The sequence below is a fragment of the Gracilinanus agilis genome, chromosome 1 (genome assembly GCF_016433145.1).
Source record: "Gracilinanus agilis isolate LMUSP501 chromosome 1, AgileGrace, whole genome shotgun sequence".
Classification (NCBI taxonomy): domain Eukaryota; kingdom Metazoa; phylum Chordata; class Mammalia; order Didelphimorphia; family Didelphidae; genus Gracilinanus; species Gracilinanus agilis.
In genome coordinates, this window is record NC_058130.1 from 559,739,085 (window position 1) to 559,764,569 (window position 25,485).

Here is a 25,485-nt window from a genome sequence, read left to right on the forward strand (position 1 = left end):
TGATGGCTGTGAATTTTTTGGAGGGAATGTGTTTAGGCCTGGCCAATCTAACAATATCCTGTCATCCTAGAAGCTATCAGTGTCAAGGACAGAAGCCCCTTTGCCTCCCTGTCAACAACCAATCCATTTATTATGCTAAGAAGATTTGACATTTACATAATTCAATCATTTCACCTGTTATCAGTTTTATTTAGAACATCAGAGTTACTGGTTGCTTTTCTTCATACTTCCTTCAAAGGATCTTCAGAATGAGGAAATACTAAAGAGCCATTGGTTGGCTTTCCTCACCTGTTTTCAGCTAAAAGTGCTATTGTAATGTTAACTAACATTACTTCTGCCTGTGTAAATTTTAAATAATTTTATTTGTAAAACTTAATAGTCTTGCTGATCTTACCACACAATACATACCCTTAGAGACATACCTTTTGCATGAATAATTATGAATTTCAGGACACTGAGTAATATTATATTTATACTACTGAATACCTGTAAACAATGTGTCATTTATTAAAATAAAATACACACTTAATCTATACACCCCATTCAAGTTTATACAAGTCTGTTATCCTTAATTTTTAAATACACACACCAATAATTTCAAACATTATTAGTTAAGTTTATATACAAAATTGAAATTGTGATATATGAGCCAGATAGTGATTTTTATAAGAAAGCACCTGTGAATGGCTAATGATGTGCAGTGTTGTCAAGTCCCTCTCAAAAGAAAACAAATGTGTTTCTTCTCACAGCACAGATCGATATTTACAAGCAAACATGATCCAAACAGCACAAGCAGATTCAGGGTAGGTAAATACTCGAACACGGACTGCAAGTCGCACCTGGTCACCTCTGCAACAGATTATTTCCTCACAGAAAGGAGACCTGTACAAAGACAAAATAAAAAATGCTAATATCATAGTTAAGTAATCAAGTATAATGTCGCTGCGTTTTTAAGTAAATGAAAATTCTTATAAACACTTGCAGATCTTTGATTGTCTTGAATATTGTGCTAGTTTGAGAGATATACTAGGTTAGTCACATGGCTGCCAAATCTTATAGTCATTCTCAGTCTTAATCCTTGACCATCCTCCCCCTCCTGGATAATCTCACTGTTCTAGAATTTCATGACAGCAGTCTCCCCTAGTTCTCCCCCTATTTCTCACACTGCTCCTTCTCAATTTCCTTTGCTGGTTCATTCATATCACATTCATTGTAGATTACCAAAAGTTCCTGTCCAGGGCCCTCTTTTCTGTTTCCTCTGCATTCTCTTACTTGGAAATCTCATCAGCTCCAATATCATCTCTAGACAGATGACTCAGGGATCTATATATCTAGCCCCAGTCTCTACCTTGAATTTTAGTCTTGGACATGTTTCAGAGGCATTTCAAACTCACCATGTCCAAAAGAGAAACTAATGTTTTTCCTCAAAAAAACATACCCCTCAAACATACCCATTTTCCAAGTGTCACAATTTTTTTTATCAAAGGCAGTACTACCTTTCCAGTTTTCCAAGTTCATAACTTCATTATCTTCACTTTATATAACCAATCACTTTACTAAATCTCACCTCTACAACATCTCTCACAAGACCCCTTCTCTCTATTCACATAGCTATCATCTTACTTCAGGACCTCATCCTCATCTATCTTTCTCTTTTTTGCATTTGATTTTAACTTTTCTCAAATACATGTAAACAATTTTAATATTATCAACATTAACAATAATTAATAATTTGATCAACAAGCACCAATCTAAATAATCTACAATGAGAATACATGTATTTAGGGGATAGGATATAATAAATTATTATTTAGGCAATGGTAAATTTGTTGGGGAAAACTCTGAGGGAGCTTTGAGTAAGATTTTAAAAGAAGGAAAGAGCATTCTACCTGGGAAAGAAATAAGATGGGCCAAGAAATAACAAAAGGAATGATTGCAGGATCAGAGATGGGTAAAGAGCTTTGATTGCAGGGGAGACCAGTATGCAATGAGATGAGTGAAATGTTAGAGTTGACTTGTAGACCCATCATCTGACTTAACTTGATATCTTAATGGAAAGGAAGGCTACAATATAATGGTTGCTCTAAACCAGTGGTTCCCAAACTCTTTTGGCCTACTGCCCCCTTTCCAGAAAAAATATTACTTAGCCCCCTGGAAATTAATTTTCTTTAAATTTTAATAGCAATTAATAGGAAAGATAAATGCACCTGTGGCCATCACCATTCCCTGGATCGCTGCAGCACCCACCAGGGGGCGGTAGCGCCCACTTTAGGAATCACTCATCTAAGCAAGCAATTAATAATTTAAAAAATGTTGAGTTCCAAATTCTCTTCTTTCTTCACTTCCCTTCCACCTCCTTGAGAAGGCAAACAATATGATCTAGAGCAGTGATGGACAAACTACAGCCCACGGGCCAGATGTGGTCCCCTGAAGTGTTCTATCCAAATGTGCAACATTATTCCTAATCTGACGAATACAATGAGTAGGATATAATACAATGAAACTTCAAAAGAGTTGCCTTAGAAACAGACTGACAGATGAGCATTTCCTTTCCTTTGGCCCCTCTTTAAAAAGTTTGCCCACCACTGATCTAGAGTATAAGTGTGCATTCATGCAAAACAGTTCCATTTTGGTCATGTTGCAAGAGAAAACACAGGCAGAAAAAAGCAAGAATAGTAAAAAAAAAAGTAAAAAATATATGCATCAATCTGCATTCAGATTCCATCAATTCTTTCTCTGCAGGTGGATAGCATCTTTCATCATAAGTCCTACAGAACTGTCTTGGATCACTGTATTGCTAAGAATAGCTTAGCCATTCAACATCTCTTTTAATCATTACCTCTTGCCCAGTTTACCACAACAGCCTCCTGATTGGTCTTCTTGCTTTCTTTCTCTACTCATTCATTCTATACATTGCAGCCAAAGAAATTTCCTTTGAACACTGATCTGACAATGTCAGTCTCCTAAACCATCAACTCTAGTTGTTCTTTAGTGTCTCCAGTACAAAATATCATCTTCTCTGTTTGGCTTTTAAAGACCATTACAACTTGGTCCCATTTATCTTTTTAGCCTCAATGAAAATTATTTCCCCTTCTACATTCTACAATCTAATCAAATGGGCCTTCTTTCCATTCCTCAGACATAACATTCTATCCCTTGCCTCCTGTATCCACACCTCTGTGCACAGGCTGTTCTGAATGCCTAGAATTTCCTTCCTCCTAATCTCTATTTCACAAAATCCTTCTTTTCTTCTAAGATACAACCCAAGCACCGTCTTGTTCACAAAGCTCTTCTTGAACATACTCTACAGCTGGTACCCTTCTTCCAAAACTATCCAATGTATACCTGCTTTGTTTTTTATTCCATATATTCAAATATGTACTATTGTCTCCCTCATTAGAATGTAAGAATGGCAATTGGCCCATTCTTTATAGATGTATCCTAGGATTGACCAGCATTTAGTAGGTGCTTAATAAATGACAACTAATTTGATTCTCCAGTAAGAAAAATGTCAATAGGTCACTGATCTATAATGCAAAAAATACTTCTAATTTCTTAGCAGCAAGGTGGTATAGTAGAGAATAGGCTGCTACTGGAGTCAGAAAGATCTGAGTTCAAATTCTGCCTCAGACACTTAGTAACTGTATGACTCTGGGCAAGTGAAATGGGGATAATAAAAGCACTTCCCTCCTTTCCCTCCTCTGGGTTGTTGTGAGGATAAAATGAGGTATCTATAAAAATGTTTTGTAGGCCTTAAACCACTATATAAATGCTAGTTACTGTTGCTGTTTTATATTAACTTCAGCTTCCTACTCTCTGATCTAGCTTGTTCCATAGATAATGTTGTGAGGAAGAACAATAAAAATATTTAAAACAGGTGAAAATTGAATTTCCTTATTTCCTGCAAATACTGTAGTATATAGGATAATATAAATCTAAAGTTGGAAGGTACTTTAGGTATCATCCATTCCAACAACCTTATTTTTCAAGAGGAAACTAAGAACAAGATTAAATAATTTGCTCAGTTACCCAGGGAAGTGAGGCAGTATTTGAATTCAGGACTTCTTACTTCAGAGCTTTTTACATTATCCAAAACTACATGAGAAATACTGGCTGTGGGACTCTGAATGTGGCACACAATCTCTCCAGAACTAAGTTTCTTCATCTATAAAATAGGTTTGGGCTAAATGTTCTTTATAATCCTCTCTAGCTTTACAGAGTTGATTCTATAAATATCCTACCGGAGACACGTAGCAAATGCTCGCCTTGCATTTCTATACACAAAATGTATAGGAAACCCTTTAAATGTATGACCATCAGGTACAGCTCTCCTTATGGCATCCTGAAACTCTTCATTTCCTGCAGATATGCTAGTTGTACGCTCAAATTCATAAGATGCCAAAGCTGGTGACAAAAGATAAGAAAGCTGGTCTTCCCAAACAGTAGTGAGGCCAAGATCCTATAACAGAAAGTAAACCATGAAGAACATATTTTTCTACCTAGAAAGCATGAAGTAAATAATAATTTAATCTGGTATTTTTCAACACACAATCAAAGTTTTAAAAGAAAATAAATTTACCAGGTTCTACTGAAATGAAGTATTTTGATGAAATGTATTATAAAGCTATATAAACAAAAGTAAACTATTGGCATGAGAATTACTTTTTAAGTAATCTAAACATACTGAAAAGATGATAGAATGTAGTGCTAAATAATATATATGTATATATATTTTATAATCCATCTAAGAAAATACCATGCAGTATTCTCAATATAAAAGCCAAATACTAGTAACATAATTTTAGTGGAACAAGAATTAGTTTACTAGTCAGGAGAATAGGATTCCAGTCCCAGCTCTGCCATTAATTAGCTTGTTCCACTCAGCTAATCTCTCTGGACCTCAGGTTGCTTACCAGAAAAATGAGTTGGGATAGACTAGATGATTTCTGAAATCTCTTTTGACTTTAAATTCTGTGATTCCATTGCAATTTTGTACATCAAGACAAAACATGTTCAGGTTATGTGTCAACAATAAGCAGAAAAAACAGCTTAAAAGAATAATTCTGATTTTTAAAAACAATGTTTTTTAAAAAACTTTACACAATTTATGATAATTAAACCTGATTTTATAGTGTCTAGTCTACAATAGGGAAAACTTACACAAAATAGTTTCAAATTCCTAATATTTACTTAAAGCCAAAAAACTTAATCATCTCTACTCTGAGACTGAAGACAAATATAATGAATTTCAACTTCAGAATTAATGAATTGTTGATATGCCAGAATGTAAAAAAAATTTATCTCCTTGGCTGTAAAGTTCCTTTAAAAAGCCTCGCTATTTTGGTTAACGATTGCTAACAGCTGGTTTTTTATTTATGATACTTAAATTCAAAAAACATTTACCTGCCTGTGTTCTGATACCAGCAATCTCAGTTGCATTTCGATTTCATTACTTGTTACTGAAGAATCAATCACTGAAGCACAAAGTGGGGGAAAGGGAGGAAGTGAAGTTGTTGCACCAGGAGCACAAACTGATTTGATGGCTTCTTCACTCATGGGTTTCCATTTGGACTCATCATTTAGATCAAATACACAGAGTTCTACTGAGTCGGAAGGTTGACAGTTCCCCAAAAACATCTGATGATTGAAAACACACCCTATAGTTCGATATGGGTATAGTGGTTTGGGTTGTTCCACAGCTGGAGGATCATCAGGATTGATGGGCTTATGGATATACCTGAAGATAAAAATGACACACTTTTACATGATTTTTAAAATTAAGAATATGGTGTTTTTACAATACAAAAACATTTAGCTACCACTGAAAGATAGAACTGCTCCCAGTACTAGTACCATATTTTTTTTCCTTTCTTTTACATATTTTTCATAATTTCATTACTCACTTCACTTGAACGATAACAAGTAAACTAGCAGTTCTTATGATTTTATGGCCAATATATAATAGTTTAATCAAGAAAAGTATCATATTGGTCTATATAGAGGCTTAAATATGGATTTTTATAAAACCTAAGTACAATTGCCTTTTTCTATATATGAATTACACAATGTTTACATATACACACATAATGTATACACAGATGTATGCATCTATACTTGCATGTTTAAATACATATGCACACAGGCAATAAATTGTTTTTTTCCTTTGCTTTTCAGGGAACTCCTTTTAGGTGTTACTATTTTAAACCAACACTGTTGTTAAGTTTGCAGATCAAATTAAGCACTTATTATACAATTAAAATAAGACAACTATACCAAACAGAACTAAGACTATTGCTCTTTTCTAGGCAACAACAATAATTTACATTTTTATATATAGCACTTGAAGGTATTAAAATTACAAATTCTCTGAGGTAGATACTATCACAAATGTTATTTTCCCTGTTTTATATATCTGGAAACTTGAGCCCAGAGAAGTTGTAACTTGGCCATGGTAAGAAGCGAGAGTTAAATCGACTATTTTAAGAACTTATAATTTCAAGCTTTTTTTCACAGACAAGTATTATTATCTATATACATCACATAAATCAAAATTATTCACTTCAAAACTGGCACTTAAACTTTTCTAAAGATAAAGGTAGTCTTATTTGACAGACTGACATTTTTGTGGACTTCTTCACGTACACTTAAAAATCTAACTTCTATCCAACCATAAGAATAGTTGAGAGCAAATATGTTCATGGTAACAACTTATATGTCAAATAAGTAGAAATGAATGTTGATTTAATTTTACCAAGAGTATACCTAGATAAGAGAGGGTAACCTGGTTAAAAAAATTTCTTATAAGTCAAGTTTCTTTTTATTCATTTACATAGCTGCCTTAATTGAAATATTTACATGACCATATAAAAAGACTAGAAAATTAAGCTTACTCCACTAAAGACATTTCAAATCACAAATCAACACAAACACTACATTAAAATTAAGTTACATTAAAGTAGGGCATTCTTTGTCTAATGAATTTTTAAAAATTAAGTTTACTAACCTATGCCCTGTTAAACTTTCCCAAAAAGTAATGGTGCCATCAGTCCCACATGTCATAACCCATGCATGAGGGACTCCTTTAGCCTTTGTCCCTACACAAACAAAGGCTTCTAATCCATATCCAAGGAGAAGGCTGCACAAAAGGTTAGCATGATCTTCACAGTCACCCTAGGAAATGAAGAAACTGCATTAAAATATGTAGCAATTGTTTCCAACATATTTAAAAAATGCAAAACAGATCTATAAGTAAAAAAAAAATTGCCTCTGATGAATCCCAAAAGTCAAAGTTAAAATGATAAAAATGTCTCTGAGATTGAAAAGTCATCATCAGTTTTAGGGTCAAACAAATTCTGTTAAAAATGTAAGGTTCATAAAATATTCAGCACCATAAAACATGAATTCTCTTAATGTGCAATTCTTTTTTTTTAATTATTCCCTCCCATCTCAAAATCTATACTGTGTATTGGTTCCAAGGCAGAAGAGTGGTAAGGGCTAGGCAATGGGCTTAAGTGACTTGCCCAGAAGTCACACAGCTAGGAAGTGTCTGAAGCCAAATTTAAACCCAGGCCTGGCTCTTAATCTACTAAAGCCACCTGCAATTCTATTTTAACAAGTAATATTTTTAATTTGGAAACCAAGGAGTTGGAAATTCTGCCAGAGATTTTGTCTGTCATCTTTTTGATAAGTCACTGAACTCCATTTTCTGTCAAATAAAAAGAATGCCATTTTCCATTTATATAGCCCACCAATGTATTATTGCTTTTGATAACTACTCTATTATTTAGAGTTTTAAAAGACCACATAACATGAACTCTAAATTGATCTTTTTTTTTTAATTTATAGTAAGAATATATTTAGGCCAAAAATAAAATTAATTCTTCAATGACATTATCAATTAATACTAAGTCATTTGTGATAACACTATTACCCTAAGGTGAACCCATCTATGTTTCATTTACATTATTAGTTCTAAAATTGAGTTTAATGTGGCACATTTAATTTTTCTAAAATTTCTTTAAAAAAATAAACCTCAAACTCTACATATGCCTTGCCTACTTTAATTAAAACCAACCAGACCTAAACAGGTAAATTGGAAAATTTTTTGTTTTTTAAAAGAAATCACTATATGATTAGTTAAAATATTGACCAATCTGTATGAACTGTAATATAGGGCAGCCCCAATCCCTCCCTGTATAAATAACTTTTTTATAAAAAAAATATTTAGAGCAGGTAGGCCTAGAAAAGAGAGGTCTAGGGTTCAAATCTGGCCTTAGACACTTTCTATCTTTGTAACTCTGGGCAAATCACTTACCCCCAAATGCCTAACTCTTATTGTTTTTCTGTCTTGGAACTAATACTTAGTATTGATTCTAAGATATTTAAAAAATAATACTTGTGTTTGACAAACGCACTAAAATCCTACTCATATTGTTTCAATAGTGTGAATCCTACTTGCCTATTATTATTTTTAAAGATATCTATTGGATACGGAATATCAGAAATAATTCAATAACATCTCTAAATTATTAAAAATTACCCCAAACTTGAAATTTTAAAATGTCATATTTTCAAGATATTTGCATTTCCCCCATTTATTTTAAAACCATCAAATCTACAAGTAGGATGAGGAGACCATGGTTTTAGTGTGAGTTCTACCACAATTCACTATTTCATTTATCATTATATATCAGTTTTTATATGCTTAAAATGAGATAGCTATCTCTCTACTTTACAGGATTCTCATTAAGAGAAATAAAAATAGAATTAATTTTAAAAACAGGCTATTATATAAATCCAAGGTGTTATTTCTATTTTCTCTTTTCTTAAGTACTGTGAAAAATGAACTTAATCCTACCACTCTCCTAGCAGAATTCTGCCTTTTAGAAGAGGCTTTGGACTGACCAATCACAGGCCTAAGCTGTGGACCAAAATTTTGCTCTTGCCTGCATCCTATAATTGCTTAAGTCATGATTCTTTGTTTCTGAATTTAGTTCAGAATTCAGCCAGTCTGTAAAGGGTTAACTTTAGAAATCCAGCTCTTCTTAATAATTTATGTTGGCCTTAAAAGACTGTGTGTGATAGAAAGGGAGCTGTGGAGCTGACATTATTTTTTTGTGACTCATTCATCTTCGTTATTTAGTCTCATCATTATTTATTTTCTTTGACTTCTTTAAATGTATTCCTCCCCAAGAGGTGAAAGTAAAAGGTTAAGATTTTGAATAACACTTTAATGTTTAGATTACAATCTAAACATTTTGGGGGGTAAACATTTAAATAAAAAGTTCAGAATAACTATAATGGACTGCTGTTAATAATCCTATACCTTGTTTCTACAGAGAAAGGCCAGTAGAGTGCACCATTGTTCGTGTTTACCTCCTCCTCCAATAACAGAGGCTCTTTCATAACCAAGGACATTAACAAATCTTGCTGCTTGCCTTGGAGTATCCAGGAGCCGTCCAGCTCGAAGGGGTCTGACATAAGAGCATACTGGTCTATTTATTCCATTTTCATCCTGAAAATAAGGTATCATTTATAATTAATTTCCATCAAATTTTATCACTTTCTTTAGAATGACCCATACAGGATAAGAAAATAAGAATAAAAAAAATAAACTTAAATTCTTTAGAAATAAAATTCTAATGCTTTTTGTAAATATCTTTATATTCATTCAACAAGCATTTATTAAGCACCTACAATGTGCCAGGTATCATGAAAGTTATGGGGAGTATAAAGGCAAAAATGAAACAGTCCCTTCCCTTGGTGGGGTAGGGGGGTAACTTACCCTTCTTCCTAACTTCCCAGTTACTGTTGCAGGGCACCATTACCCTAACTAGTCAATTCTTCACTTTTTTTTTTACCTCTTATATAAATTTGTTGCCAAGTCCTGTTAATTCTACCTTCCTAACATCTCTCATATATACTTCTATCTCTCATCACCTCATGCCTGGACCACTATAATAAGCAGATAGTTGGTCTCCTGGCCCCAAGTCTGTCCCCACTAATCTGCTAAAGTGATCTTCCCAAAGCACGGGAGTGCCCATATCATTCTCCTATTCAATAAACTCCAGTGGCTCCCTAATTCCTCCAAGATCAAATATAAAATCACCTGCCTAGTATTTAAATTTGGCTCCTTCCTACCTCTCCAGTATTTTTACACCTTATACCTCTCATACTCCACTTTACAATCCAGTGACACTGAACTCCTTGCTCTTGCTCAAACAAAATAAGACACTGTACCTCCAGACTCCAGGTATTTTCTCTGGCTTCCTCCCATGCCTGGAATGCTCTCCCTCCTCAGCTCTGCCTTGTGGCTTTTGTCATGTCCCAGCTAAAACCCCACTTCCTATAAGAAATCATTCCCAATTCCTCTTCATTCTAGTTCCCTCTGTTATTTTCAATTTAACATGTATATTACTTGGTTATAAGTAGCTTGCATGTTGCCTCCCCTACTAGATTCTGAGCTCCTTGAGAGTAGCATTCCTCAACTCTTAGCACAGAAGTGAGCACACAGAAGGCACTTAATGAAGGTAGGTATTTTTGCCTACAGAAACAACTTGTACACAGAAATGAAACACAAACTACACACACAAAGTAATGTCAATGTAGAAAGCACTCACAACTGGAGAGATCTGAAGCAGCTCACTGCTGAGTATGGTACTTCAGCTGAGGTGAGAAGAAAGCTATGGACTCTGTAACACAGGGTGAGGAGGAAGCCCAAAGGAGATAGGAAAGGGAGTGCTGGAACCAGGGAATAGCAACTAAACCGTTCTAGCTGGCATGTGAAATACATAAGGATAGAGAGTTGGCCCCAATGCCAGGAATATTTGAGTTCAAGTCCAGCCTCTTGCTATGTGACCCTGAGCAAGCTGTTTAACATATCAGAATGCTAGACAATTCTCTAAGACTGTAAGTTACAGAGAAGGTACTGATCTGCATTGGTAGAAGCAGTTTTCTAGCTAAAAGATTCTATATACCAACGAAAACACAGGTCCAGGCATTACTGTGAAAGAAAAGAATGTGCAAAAAATTTGGGAAAATAGACAAGAGCCATATTGTGATGGGCTTTAAAAGCCAAAAGAATTTATATTTTATCCTAGAGGCAAAAAGTAGCTTCTTGAGCAGGGAAGTGACATTGTTAGATCTGTAATTTAGGAATATCAATTTAATGTTGTGTGGAAGATGGACTGAAGATAGGAGATAGGGGAGATTGGGAAAGAAATTAGGAGGCTATTTGCAGACATTCAGACGAGAGGTAATAAGAGATATAATTAGAATGAATTAGGCAAAACCAGAAAGAAAATAAATCTACAATTCCAATATCCTGAGAAAGATTATGAACGAGATTTTTCATATCAATACTCTTCTTGTTTAACACATAAAAATAGCTATTAGCACTCATTTCTTGTTGGATCAATTCTGATTATTGAATTTGCTTCAAGAAATGGTGATTTGGTTCTAATTCAAATAGTTTTGAAAGTTCTGGGAAGTCTCTACATTTTCTAAATCTCAACTATAATGTCAGGGTTTAGTTACAGAGGATATTGTGTAAATAGAGATCTTTATTATCTTTCAGCAATTATCATCTGTTAATTTAGCAACAACCAAAAGCCCATATATTTTCTTTGACTTTCTGGTCAATTTACTGAGACCCCAAAGTAAAGTTTATATACTGGTCTTTTAAATTCAGAGCTAATTTAGACAACACATGAAGATGTGTTCCATTTATATTGTAAGTAATACCTTCTAACAGAACTGGAAGAGGTTCTTCCCTACCACCTACCTCTAATTGTTTCCAAGGTAGCAGCCATCCTTAAGGTAAAGAAAAAGACTTAACTATCCAGATACATAGGTAATTTATATAAAATACTTCCTTTCAAATCAAAAAGTTAAATAGTTTTTCTAAGTTAAAAAGCAAACTGCCTCTGAAGATTGTTTCAGTCATAATCAAGGTACCAAACTCTAAAAAGCACCTCAATATCAAAAACAAAAACTCATTAGTGCTAAACTAATGAGTTTTTCCCATTCAGATTCAAATAAGTTAACTGATTCTATTATCCAGAATTCACTGTGATAATGAAATGCTGAATATGGTAAATCAAAATCCTAAAAACACTAAAGAAACTTTTGAAGACATTTCAAAACTCAAACTAATTACAATCAGCTCTTATAAATTACTCAATGTTATTAGACTGTGAATACCTTAACTTATTATTGTAATTTTTCCTAATATTAATTCTTTTAATGAGATATTCAAAAATGATTATAAAAAGTATATCACTGGCCTATTATGGCAAATTGATAGGGAATTATATATCAATGAGCTAGAAAGGACATTAAGGTTTTCTAGTCCTAACCTCCTTGTTAATAAATGAAGAAACTAAAGCTGAAAGTTAAACGACTTGCTCTAAGTCATAATGAATAGCAGAGTCAGGATCCAAACTTGGGGTCCTCTGACTCCAAGCTCAGTACTGTTTTTACTATTTTACTACACACTACACACTGATTTACAGCTAGGAGACTAGAACAAAAAAGGAACTGAACTGGTCCAGAAATAGGTCACTTATTTCTGCCACCTATATGTAACTTTTATAAAACTTGATTATAATCTATAATCACATTCTAATGCGATTCCCATGATTTCAACTCTTCTTATTGATATGCTCTAATGAACTGCTGTTCCAAGCTGTGGAAGTGGCTCTATGGAGCTTAATGTCACAGAATGGAGGTAGATGTGGCAAAAGGAGGTAGAGGTGGTAGATCATTCAGAGTAGGGTGATTTGCAAACTTTGTTAACTGAACGAGAAGTTGCCCTAGTTTTGAAATGGGAAAAGCGGGAGTGGGGAGTGATAGAGGGCAAGTAAACCTGTATTTGTTTCTTTTTTGGCTCCAAAACTTTTGGGGTTACTCCAAAATGGAGTAGTGGTAGAAAGTTTTTAAATGGGCTGCAAAAAAAAACTGGTACCCTTAGAATTAACAGAGTATCTGTAACGCAGAAATAGAAGGATAAAGAGGGAGGAAGCATGTGCTAGACAGTTCAGGCCAATATTTCCACCATGACCATCTTCCTTATATACCCAGAAGGAGATAGTCAAAGACTCTGAGCCCAAAAGCCTTTGGAATGGCAGTGTCCCTCAAACCAACCAGTCCTGCTTCTAGCCCAGCCCTCACAGCCATCAGTGTATTGTGGAGAAGGGGCAGAACTGCCTTTCTATCAGCAACAATTGTTGATCCACTGCCACCAAAAGGCAGAAGGCTATCCCCACCAACTGCCACCCATAGGGCAATCGAGCCACTTTAAAGCATCAAGATGCCTGAAGCAGAGACAGGAGGCAGCATTGCCCAGGCAGGTCAGGTCATTACTACCAACTTGACCACCATTTCACCTCAGACCTGGATGGAGATAACCCAGGACATCCTGGTATATGTCTGATGCACTTGGTGGTGGCGGGGGGGGGGGGGGTTACAGTTACACATGTATATAGTTAGCATGATATAATGGATAGAGTGCTTAGACTTTTATTCAAGAAAAAGAGGGTTAAATCCCACTTCTGATACTTTACTGGCTAGGTGACCTTGGGCAAGTCTGGGCAATAGTGACTTCCAAATGGTACACATATAAACAAACTCCATTATCTAACATGAAAATCTAAATATTACTAATATTTTATTAACTTATGTATAAGAAAAGAGGTAAAAAAGTCAAGTCATAAAGACACTATTCAGAAGTCAGAACTAGGATCTAAATTCTATTACAGCCAATAATTTTGGGTGATCTCAACACATCATTTCCCTTTATTTATCATCTTTCATATCCCTCTCTACAAAATTGGGATTATCTGGCCATAAAAGCTGAACACATTATGCAATTCATAAATATGTAATAAGAATGAATTCCTGAATATGGGTCATGTCAGTTCTCTGAGGATAGAACATAGCCTACTTGATTAAGGCAAATTTTGATATAACATTCTGGTTCTTTGCTTTCTTTTTTCCCCATAAACCTGCCTCTTCCTTCTTTTCCTTATTTCTGTGACACTTTTTTTTCTTTTCCTTTGCTTTCCACTGAGGACCTCAACAACCCTATCTATCTTCTGGTCTCTTCTTAATCCTTTCTCCATAGATGGAATATGGTTTTCTAGTAGTACTTGTAACAGTTTAGGATAGATAGAGGTGACATAGATGTAGGTGAGAAAAGTCTAAGATGGGTGCATGCTGGTGATCATTTGTTTCTGTAGGCCATCCAAGTGACAGCTAATGATATTGCCAAACTTAAAAGTAAACTGATCCCTATAGTCAAACATAGCAAAACCTTTCCTAGTTTCCAATCTGAAAAGTGTACCCCTTTCCTCAATCCCTAATCTAGGAAGTACATGCAGGCAGAGAGAGGAAAATGGGCCCAAGAGTTATATATCAGGGCAGCTGGGTAGCTCAGTGGATTGAGAGCCAGGCCTAGAGACGGGAGGTCCTAGGTTCAAATCTGGCCTCAGCCACTTCCCAGCTGTGTGACCCTGGGCAAGTCACTTGACCCCCATTGCCTACCCTTACCAATCTTCCACCTATAAAGTCAATACACAGAAGTTAAGGGTTTAAAAAAAAAATACAAAAAAAAAAAAAAAAAAAAAAAAGAGTTATATATCAGAGTGGGATACTATACTAGAAATAATATTACCTATTTAAGATTTTATACAAAAAAGCATTTAAACAGTCCCTAGGAACAAAGACAAAACAAAAACAATTTGACCTTTCTGGAACTGGGTTTCCTTAAAAAGAAATCTATTATATACTTAGATTGCATAACTTGTTCCAACAGGATTTAATTTGTATACACAGAACACCAATTCATTTTGTAAACTATAAAAGCGGTATTTGCAAAGTTCACAAGTACCAAATAAACAGAGTTCTCTAATTACATTTTTAATATAAATTTTAAATATATTTTAAATATTTTATATATGTATATGTAAAATAGATAAACCTTTATCTATTTTAAAGTAAATATTTATAGGAATCTTAGAAAAGGCTAGAATCAAATCAGTCTTACAAAATAGTGACCTAAAATCATAAACCAAGTTTGTTGGCCTATTCTCCCCCCAGCAGATACTCATATAGAAAAAGAAAATGAAACTGGCATTCTATCCTGTTTGTTTGGTACCAACTTTCATTTTCCTTCCATGAATATGCTAAATGAAACTTATATTTCAAAGCACATAATGGATATAGGCTGAGAAACTACTTTGATGCAATTCACAAACCTGTGCAAAAATCTTTACCAGCCTTGAGTTGTGGGAAGGTCGTATTTGCAAATATTCTCTCCACCATTGCTTAGCATATACAAGAAATAAACGCTCTCTCTCTGCTGTTTTCTGTCGTTCCAAAGCAAGCTTTAATAAAGAATATAATTTGTTAATTTAAAAAACTCTCACACGTCCACTCCTCTCAAAGTATTAATCATGAAATAAAGCACACATTAAAAAAGTAATTTGGTTATTAAGTGCTAATAATTACAATACCAAAGGAAATTAAAATTGACATTTTAAAGTCTTTAAAAATATGCATTAGGTTGATTTCCAACATTATGCATAACTGTTTAATAATATTTTATTTTTCTCCAATTATACATAAAAGCAATTTTTTAACATTCTTTAAAAAAAATTTTGAGTTCCAAATTCTTTCCCTCCTTCCCCTCCTCCTACCACTTCTTCTCCCTTAGATTATAAGCAATCTGATAGATTTTACATGTGTAAACATGTAGGATATTTTTCTATATTTGTCCTTTTGTGGAAGAGACCATGATATTTTAAAAAAAGAAGAAAGCTTACACATCACTATTAAAGTGTACTCATTTCTGAGTTTTTTTCAGATATATTTTGTTTTTATGTTGAATTCATTTCCAGATATAACCTTACATAATCATTCATGTGAACTTTTTTTAAAAAGAGAAAAGTTGTTATATTAAACCAAGCAACACATCACTACTTTATATGTGATTTTTCACACATAATCTCCCGCAATGGTTTATTGTTTAGGAGAAAATTACTTTTTGCTCAATTAGAAAATAAAGGCCTTTGTATTGAAACTACCCAAAATAAAATTAACTTTCAGAAGAAAGTTGTGAAATGGATATTATTATGAGTACTCAAGAAAGCAGTATCTTACTGGGCTAAAGTATAGATCAACCTTGGACTTTTCAGTTTTAAACTTGTCTTAGAAATGAAAATTAGAACTGGAAAGGACCTGAGAAATTATTTAGTCCAACCTCTCTTACTCTATTGTTAAGGCACCTTAGGCTCATAAAAGTTCAATGCTTGCCTAAGGTCACAGAAGTAATTAGTAGCAAAATTGAAATCCAGGTCTTTTAACTCTAAATCCAGCACCATTTATAAGAACAGGAAAACAACATGTGATAGCATGAGAAGATAGTAACTTCCCAACATTATGGCTAGAACCTGCAAGTCCACATAATAAAAAAAGTTTTCTTTTTTTTTTTTTTTTTTTTTGTAGCATAAGGCCATGATATCTAATACCGCTAATTCACTATGCAAACAAAGGAGTCAGGTTTCTCTTCCAAATCTGAATTTCAATTTCTTTCCTCCACCATATTAGACTCAAAACTATACAGTAATTTCTACTCATTTTTCTTTAAAATATGATTTGTAGTAATTTTAACCAATTAACTCTGTTTTGCACTATCAATACATCTTGGAAATGATAGTACTGAAGAGTAGTTTTCAATTTTCCTCTGATTTAATCCCACCTTACACTAATCAAATCTGTTCTATATCCTCTCTGAATTTATGCATTCAGTTTCATCTACCATTTGTAATTCTTGTTGGTTTGTGTGTGTGTGTGTGTGTGTGTGTGTGTGTGTGTGGTCTCCCCAGTAGAATATAACCTTAAGAGCAGGATCTACATCTATTGAATCTCTCCTACCCTGGTAATCTCCATGGTACTTAGCACAGGGCAGGTACTCCATAAAATCTTAATAACTTAAAGGCAAATAGGCAAATGTATATTTTAAAAGGGAGTGCCAATTCAAATCCGGCCTCAGATACTTCCCAGCTGTGTGACCCTGGGCAAGTCACTTGACCCCCATTGCCCACCCTTACCACTCTTCCACCAAGGAGCCAATACATAGAAGTTAAGGGTTTAAAAAAATTTTTTTTAATTAAAATTAAAATAAAAGGGAGTGGCAAGATGAAAAAATTCACAATTACTTACCTGAGTATTTACTATTTCCTGGGACAATGTTTGATTAAGTTGTGGATATACTTCAACTTTTACATTTAAAATTCCAACAGAAACTTTTGATTCTGTACCTACAAATGTAAATATTAGAGCATTAAAGATTTTAATAAATTCTAGATAACTAAATTTTTCTTCAAGTAGAATTCAGACTAACATTTATGTGAAGAAACTTTACTATTCACATTCAAATACTGAAACAAAGCAGCAAATTTAATGTTGCTTTATTTTTTATTTTAAAGTTTTAGTTCATTGAGAGACTGAGCCAGGTAATCTGATAGGCTGTTCAAAATATGTATGAAATTACATATAGAACTATGTTGGTCTTAAAAATAAGTACAAAATAAATTGTACTGGTACTCAAATTTAGCTTTTTAAAAAAATACCCTTACCTCAACTTAAACTAATGGTGAAAGAAATCTTTTAATATTAATTTTGCATGTATAGAACATGCCTATTTTCCTAAGAATATTAATTTTATATTCCATAGGATCATTAATTTAGAGTTGGAAAGTATCTAAGAGGTCATCTAGCTCAACCCTCTCATTTTACAAATGAAGAAACTGAAGCTCAGTGAGTGTTGATACTTTGCCCAAAGTCAAATGGGTCCTCTGACTTTAAATCCAAATTTACTCCCCTGTACTATGCTGGTCTCATTGGTATTATGCTTTAAAAAGCCTCATTTTTCAGATGATGAAATGGATGCTGAAGAAGTTAAGTGATTTACCAAAGACCACATAACTAATAAAGTGGTGAAGTTTGACCTCAAACCTAGATTTCTGACTATGAAGCTGGTATGTAGGATATTGTTTGCCTGAACAAATTGATAGCCATTTTTTCAAAAAATGAGAATACTAAATACTTCACACCCCAAATAAACATAACATTATATTTGTTTTCTCAGCAGACATCAAATCTGAATCTTGTAGTGTTCAAGGGTTGCCATTATGAATAGGAACCATTAAAATGTAATATATTTTTACAAAACATAGAAGTTTGGACTAAATGCATAGGAAATCATTTGGAAGTGATTTTTTAAAAATTTCAGACTTTTTAAAAATTTAACACTTATTTAAAAATTTTGCATTTGTCTAAAATCTGAAAAATCACAAATGTATCTATTTATAAAGAAGGGAGGAGATTCACAATAAGACTTCCTGGTTCTACCACTCAGATGATTTCAGTGAACAGTATCGGTTATTAAAAATGACCAGTAATGCAGAGACTAGCAGACTTCAGTTTATTACATTAAAATCCAGTCTAAATTAGCAAAAAGTTTAAATATTCTTATAGAAGGTATAAATGTAGCTTTGAAGAGTACATGTAACATACAAACTAAGGCCATGTAAATGTATAGTAATCTAAAATGACTTAAATTTAAAAAAAATTAATTCATCATAGGCCTACATCATATAAGAAAATCTTAAATGTAAAAGTTCTTTAATATAATTTATGTTATAGAAATCCTTAATTTCAATAATAGTTACCTTAAAGAAATTACCAATTTTAGCGCTAAGATTTCTTCATCAGACAATTAAAATATTTAAACAAAGCAATTATCTCTAACTTTTAGCTTGATACAAAAATCCCCAAATATGCATTACTCTCATGATTGCTACCCAAATTACTGAGAGTTTAATCTTCTAGAATAAGTTTTCTTTTTTTCTTTTTTTTTTTTTTAATTTCAAACCCTTAACTTCTGTGTATTGACTTATAGGTGGAAGAGTGGTAAGGGTAGGCAATGGGTGTCAAGTGACTTGCCCAGGGTAACACAGCTGGGAAGTGTCTGAGGCCGGATTTGAACCTAGGACCTCCCATCTCTAGGCATGGCTCTCAATCCACTGAGCTACCCAGCTGCCCCCTGGAATAAGTTTTCTTAACAAAAGCCATGCTAAATTTTGCAATCACTAAATAAGCTCAATATTGAAATTATAATTCACATATAAAATACTGAAATATTTTATTACAAGGCAGACACAAGAAAAAATTTTTGTCATTTATTTTTGTTTATGTATGGTTTAAGATAACCTGAAAGAAATTATCCAAAAATTCTATATTCATTTTAAAGGAAAATTTATGACACCAGATTTAGAATGAAAAGGCATATATTCTGGATATAATCTAGTAACAGGATATGAGAATCAAATTGTAATAAAAATGGTTCCAAAGATGAAATATAAGAAGACACCTGTCCCAGCATCTTTGAAGAAGTAGAGGGAAATGGTTAGATTAATTCACAGAACATCACACTTTTATGATGTGTTGATTGTTTTTGCTGAACTTTTTTTTGTCTTTTCACCTTTCTTTATTATAACTGATGACTATGAGACAAAGCAAAGAAAAGGAATATAGAGGAAATAAAAGTAAAGGTAAAAGATATCAATATCAATCTATTTTTTTAAAAAAGAAAAACTCATATAACCTTGATTTCTAATCATCATACCTACACCTAGAAGTTCCACAGCAATATTGGTCATTCCATTATCTGAGCCAAGGACTGAACGCCATTCCAAAAAGTAGGATGCTACTAAAGAGGTCTCACCAAATACATCAGTTTTTATTAGGACCATATGTACTGGATCACATATCGATAACATTGTTGTTGCGTCAGCCATTCTAGTTCCATCACCTAGCAATAGTAAACCAATAGAAAGTTAAATAAATATTATATATCTTCATATTAGCCTTACTAATTTCATTCACTAAAACAAAATCAAATAACATTTTATACTGTTTTCAAGGAAAAAAAAATGCAAAGGTAAAAACACAGAAATCTCTAACCTTCAGTTCTCTTTAGTTGCATTTTAATATAAATTTAAATTTTTGAATATAATAGCAAAGGTTGATTATAGATTGATCATCTAAGAGGTTTTGGTCAAAGTGAGACATGATCCAAGCACTGAATATTAAACAAATTGTATTATCTCTATTTTAGAGATGAGAAAATTTAACTCTTAGTAGTTGATATTTGTTAGAAGACTATATAGAAGATTGCATCATACTATGTAAGTAATAGCTGCCATACATTCTGCAAGTACAGTTCAAAATTTCAACAGACAAAAATTTTCAAACATGCCAAAAATAATTCACAAATAGGCAAAAATAATTCATCCAAGCTAAAATGAAAAATTTGTCACTTTGGTTTTAGAAAAAAATTCAATTAAATGATGAAATAAATATTTCTTATGGAAAAATTATAGTTTTACATTTACATTCAAGTTCTCTATTACACAGGAACATATTAATGTAGTTTTACCTATTTTTCAGGTATGCCATAAAAGTTATTTTACTGTTAAGAACCCAAAAAAGTTTGTAAAAATAATGATGGAAAAAGTAAATAGTATTAAAAAAAGTTAAAAAAATACAGTATTCAAGAAAGATTCTTCACTTTTTGTGTCACTGATCCATTTGGCAATCTAGGAAAGCCTATGGACCCCCTTTCAGAATATTTTTAAATGTATAAAAATAAAATACAAAGGAAATAAATTATTAATTATCAAAATATTAAAATAAAAGGTCATGGACCATAGGCTAAGAAATCCCGAAGAAAATAAAAGATTTCATTACCATAATTTCAAGACTATGAAATATATTTAAAATACACTGTCTACTCCTAAATTCTCCTTTAAATTTATCTTAATGATTCTAGAAATCTAGACACTCACCATTGATTACATAATAAATACAAAAAATGGAAAAGGTGGGTGACAACTAGAATAAAAGAGAAATAGTGAAGTGGAACTTGGCTGGAAAGAGCCTGGCAAAGCTGGAAAGGGAGGGAGAAAATGAGGAAGAAAGTGGAAGGGAGGACATGAGCATCATAAATCTTTTCTAGTAGCAAAATTCAATTGTTTAATTTTATAAATCATGCACATTAAAAAAAAATCCTGACATGCAAAATAAATTAGGCTAACTGATCCAGTTCACTGGAATTTCTTACCTAAGCTTTCTCTGTGTACTTCAAGCAAAAAGCCATCATGAAAATCTGGTTCACAGGCACATGGGACAGGCTTAGAGCGGAAACGTTGGTTTCGAAAATGTAAACATAAAGTGAAGGTAGAACAAATTTGTCCAGGTAAAGGATCAGGTTCTTGAAGATGTTCCAAGAAAGCTTTTCCACCCAAAACCTGAAGGTAAAGATACCTCCGTGTTGGATCAATATTAGCTGTAAAGTGTAGCAATATATATGAGGAAACTGCCAGCATATCTTAAGGAATGTGTTTAAAACAATAGGAATATTAAATTCATAAAATAAAACTTAAAACACATAAAAAAACTTTTAAGAGTCATTTTCTCATGAGGAATAAAGATCACATGGAAGTAGGTGAACTTTTCCTAACATTCTGGCTCAAAGAAGGAGCTAGATTCAGAGATTGGACTACCTATTTTTTTTTTTTTAAGATATTTGTTTAATGTTTAAGCTTCACCAAACCACCAACCCTCCCCTTAGGGTTTGACAATTATTCTGGGACAGACCAATGTATTTAAAATCATATATAGGTATAACTTTTAAAAGCATGTTGCACACCTGATAAAATGGTAGCACTATAATACATGAAAAAGAAGATTCATTTACTTTGTTTCATATAATTAGATACTGCTTTCCTACAAAGTGAAGTTTATTTTTAATTGATAATCAAATTTTAACATGGTTCCAATGTGCACAATTAAAGAAAGCATACTATAATGCATAAATATATAACAGCAACTAAATTAATATTAAGATTAAAATACACACTTTTTTTCAAAAGGGTTGCCTGCTTATCATTAAAATTAGATGGCTTTGGAGAAGAAGTCAGTTCTCCATCAGCTAGGTCCTAGAAAGGGAGACAAACACAGAAATAAAGTCATTATTATATAAGAAAACTCCAACAAATGAGGTTTAAGAGATTTGTTTCCATTCTTTACATGGAAAGGATGTCACTTTATATACCATCAAAATTACTCTTTATTGTTAATAATGTAATATATTAATATATAATATAATAATAAATATTATTGTGTTAATAGTCTCTATAATAAAAAATAAAGCAATCTTGCACCTCAATAATATAGAAACATACTATAATAACACACTAAGACTAATGTATAAGGATTTAAAAGCCTAGTTCATTCATGAATCAGTACAATGTAAAAGTATTAAAGTTTTGGGAAAAAATTTAAATTTTATCCACTCTACAGAATTTTGACATTGTTCCCTCTATGAACTAATTTTAATAAAGTAGTAACAGTTATGCAGTAGAAGCCATTACTAGGTTAATTACAAATGGGTTTACAAATGAGTTTATAAGTCTCAGCCTCAAAAAAAGTAAGTTGTATTAAAAGTACTTAGTCTCTGGTGTATTATTAAGATTATAATTCTTATAACACATTACCAAGTATTTAGGTCACAGCTTCTCATTTTATGTCTTATTTTTACAAAAGAGGTCTGGTCATCATCACTTTTGCACTGGGAGTTTGTTATGTCACTAAATGACCTATTTTTGTCAATTTATTTTATAGTACTAAAACAGTTGCTGAATAATTTTTGCTTAAAGAAATGAGCGGCTTTATTTTTAGCTACTAAGGCTGTTTCACAAAAGAAAATTTAATGTCAACAGCTAAATTCAGATAAAAAGTGGGCTCTGTCTTGACCTTTAGACAACATAATTTATAAAGTTATTTTTAGAATCAATATGAAAACTTTGTGGTGGTCTAGCTAAGTTAGTAACAGGTTTAAGTCTAGAAAAATAAAAATTCAGGGAAGGCTTGTTTCTGATGAAAGATCAAGTTATAAATTTTATTAAAATAGCAAGTTAGGTGAGTGTGTGAGTCAAAGAAACCACAGGGGAAAATAGTATAAGAATTGTTTCAGGGTGAAATGCTAAAGTAACTGCCTAAAACACAACCATTTTCATAAACATGACTGAAGGATAATAAGAAAATTCAATCACTTTAGGAAATGAGAATTTTTTTTTTTACACAGTAGCAATACTATTCTAGAACCACACTAGAATACTTTTTACCATGAAGTAGAATTCATCATAAGTAGCTTAACTCTCACCAAAGGATATTTGGTTAATAAAGTGCCAAGAAGATCTATCTTAGGGTAATTTTAACTATAAAGTATTTCTATAACATGAACCTTGGGTCTACTGTTATTGTGAAGTTCCAATGTAGTTATAAAAAGTCAGAATTATTGTTTCTAAAAGATTACTCACAGCAACAAACGTGAGCTCCTTCATGACATCATCTATGATTCCTCGGCGTCTAAGAGCTTTTATTAAATCCTCTGTTGAAAGTTGTTGTTCAGGTGCCAATTCTTCCCGTATAGTTTCAGCAAGGACTTCCCTTATCCTGCCATGGACATCCATCTATGTAGAGAACTTAACATTATTTTTTTCTACCATAAGCAACCAGCAAATCTTCATTAAATATGATGACAATTAAGCATTACTATAAACAAGTTTGATTTTACGAAGGATATAAAACAGTTAAGCAAAACTAACTGAAAAAATATATAGACTAAACCTCTAAGTTGGAATCTTGGCCTTTCCACATTAATAATAAATATAAGGCTATTTATTTGGTGAAAACAAAGGAAAAATAAAAACTGATTCCCTCAACTACCTTAAAAAAATTTTAATTCAATACCAATTAATGGAAATACTATTTTTTACTACTTGGAACCTTCATCTCAATATCCCCACAAACAATTTTGCCACAATTTGGCAAACAAAACACATCCTTTGTCTTGACTCTCAGCATCTCAAATATCAAACTGTTCCTCTAGTGCCAAGTCAGCATCCTCAAGCAATTTCTTTTCTAATGTTTCTTTGTCTTTGTCCCTTACCCACCTAAGCTGCTGCCTCAACTGGATCTCTCCTTTAATCTCTCTGACCAGATGGCAGATGCTTTCAAGTCTTGGCTAGCATCTCTTATTTCTAGACTGCATTGCTCATTCTCGCTTTCTGCAAGTGCCAATAAATGCAAAATTACAGCAGCAGGGCTATATAAATCTGACAATGCTTAAATTTCTATCAAGACCACAATGTTCAAAAATTTACCTGAAAATTCCAAATATATAAACCCACATGTATATGCACATATGTACAGAGGTAGGCATGTGTGTACATTTATATACCATATATATGTATGTATATATAATGTCTTGGCCTTTCCTCATTAATAACAAATAGGAGTCTAAATAGCCATTTGGTGAAAATGAAGGACCAGGAAAAATTTATGTGTGTGGATACATGCATGTGCATGCACGCATGTGTGTATATATACGTGTATATACATGCATTAATACATAGAGAAAATGAGAGTTCCAAACCTCATTCTGACTTTGGGGGACACTGTGTACATATATACGAATATATATATGCATATATATATACATATATATAATTCACATATACTTTTTGTAATGCTGTCTCAGAAAGTTAACTATGAAATAGCCAATTAAACTATTTGGTGTAGTTTCTTAGTTGTCGAAATAAGGCAAAGAAATGGGCACGTCTACTCAATAAACTGAGTTATTGGAGCCCCTTTGGATCCCGGTGGAGCAATCCCACGCCTACGCTTGTTACTTCCCAGGCAGCTCTAGCCTTCAGACCCCGGAGCCTCTACACCGCCTGCGAATTCATCCTTCCCCACAGCTCGCGGTCCTGCCCTGGACAGCTCCCTCTGCCTCTAGGATTCCGTTTCCTCCCGGGTATCGCCAACCGTCCCAACCAACACCAACGCCTTCACCGGGCGCAAACCTTTCCTCGGGCGGCAAGAGAAAAGCCCTTAGGCCAGGCCGGGCTGGAGACTAGCCCCACCGTGAAGCGGTGAAGGCGGCTCCCTCCCCCGCCGGCCCCAGGGTCCCGGGCCCCTCTACAGGCCCTCAGTCCTGGGCCGGTGCTCCCACCTTGTTGAGCTGCTGGTGGATGAGCTGCTTAAGCTCAGACGCTTTCTCCGGCGGCAGGGACATGGTGAAAACTGGCAACTCCGCTGCCACTTGCCCACTCCTACTCTCCCGTCCCGCCGGGAGCCCTAAGCAACCAGCCCGCCGCGTCCCGAGATATTACGCTACGCCTGAACCCCGGGCCAGTCGCGCGCCGCCTCCCTGCGCAGACTCCCCGGTCCGCGTAAGCGCCTCACTCTGGGCGGGAACCAAGACAGCAACCAAGGGGCAGCCGAGGGCAGGCAACTGCTTTCAAACCGCGGCGGAGAGCTAGGGTGTGAGGGTGTCCCAGGTACTGCCTGATCCCT

The 25,485-nt window shown here is 33.9% G+C and overlaps 1 protein-coding gene across 2 annotated transcripts; it reads right to left on the reverse strand.

The window, feature by feature from the left end:
- Positions 1-545: 545 nt before the first annotated feature.
- CEP76 (centrosomal protein 76) lies at positions 546-25,204 on the reverse strand. 2 transcript variants are annotated; one of them, XM_044658073.1, is made up of 12 exons: positions 25,142-25,204; positions 23,445-23,597; positions 21,983-22,061; positions 21,185-21,409; positions 19,688-19,873; positions 17,221-17,318; positions 15,255-15,383; positions 9,326-9,514; positions 7,004-7,170; positions 5,404-5,737; positions 4,242-4,459; positions 546-882 (listed from the first exon to the last, which is right to left on the reverse strand). In XM_044658073.1, the coding sequence occupies exons 1-12, from the start codon at positions 25,202-25,204 to the stop codon at positions 744-746; spliced, it is 1,980 nt and encodes a 659-aa protein (XP_044514008.1). In that variant the 3' UTR covers positions 546-743. The 2 variants fall into 2 exon arrangements, with proteins under 2 accessions (XP_044514008.1, XP_044514009.1); XM_044658074.1 differs by lacking the exon at positions 21,185-21,409.
- Between the last annotated feature and the right edge of the window lie 281 nt (positions 25,205-25,485).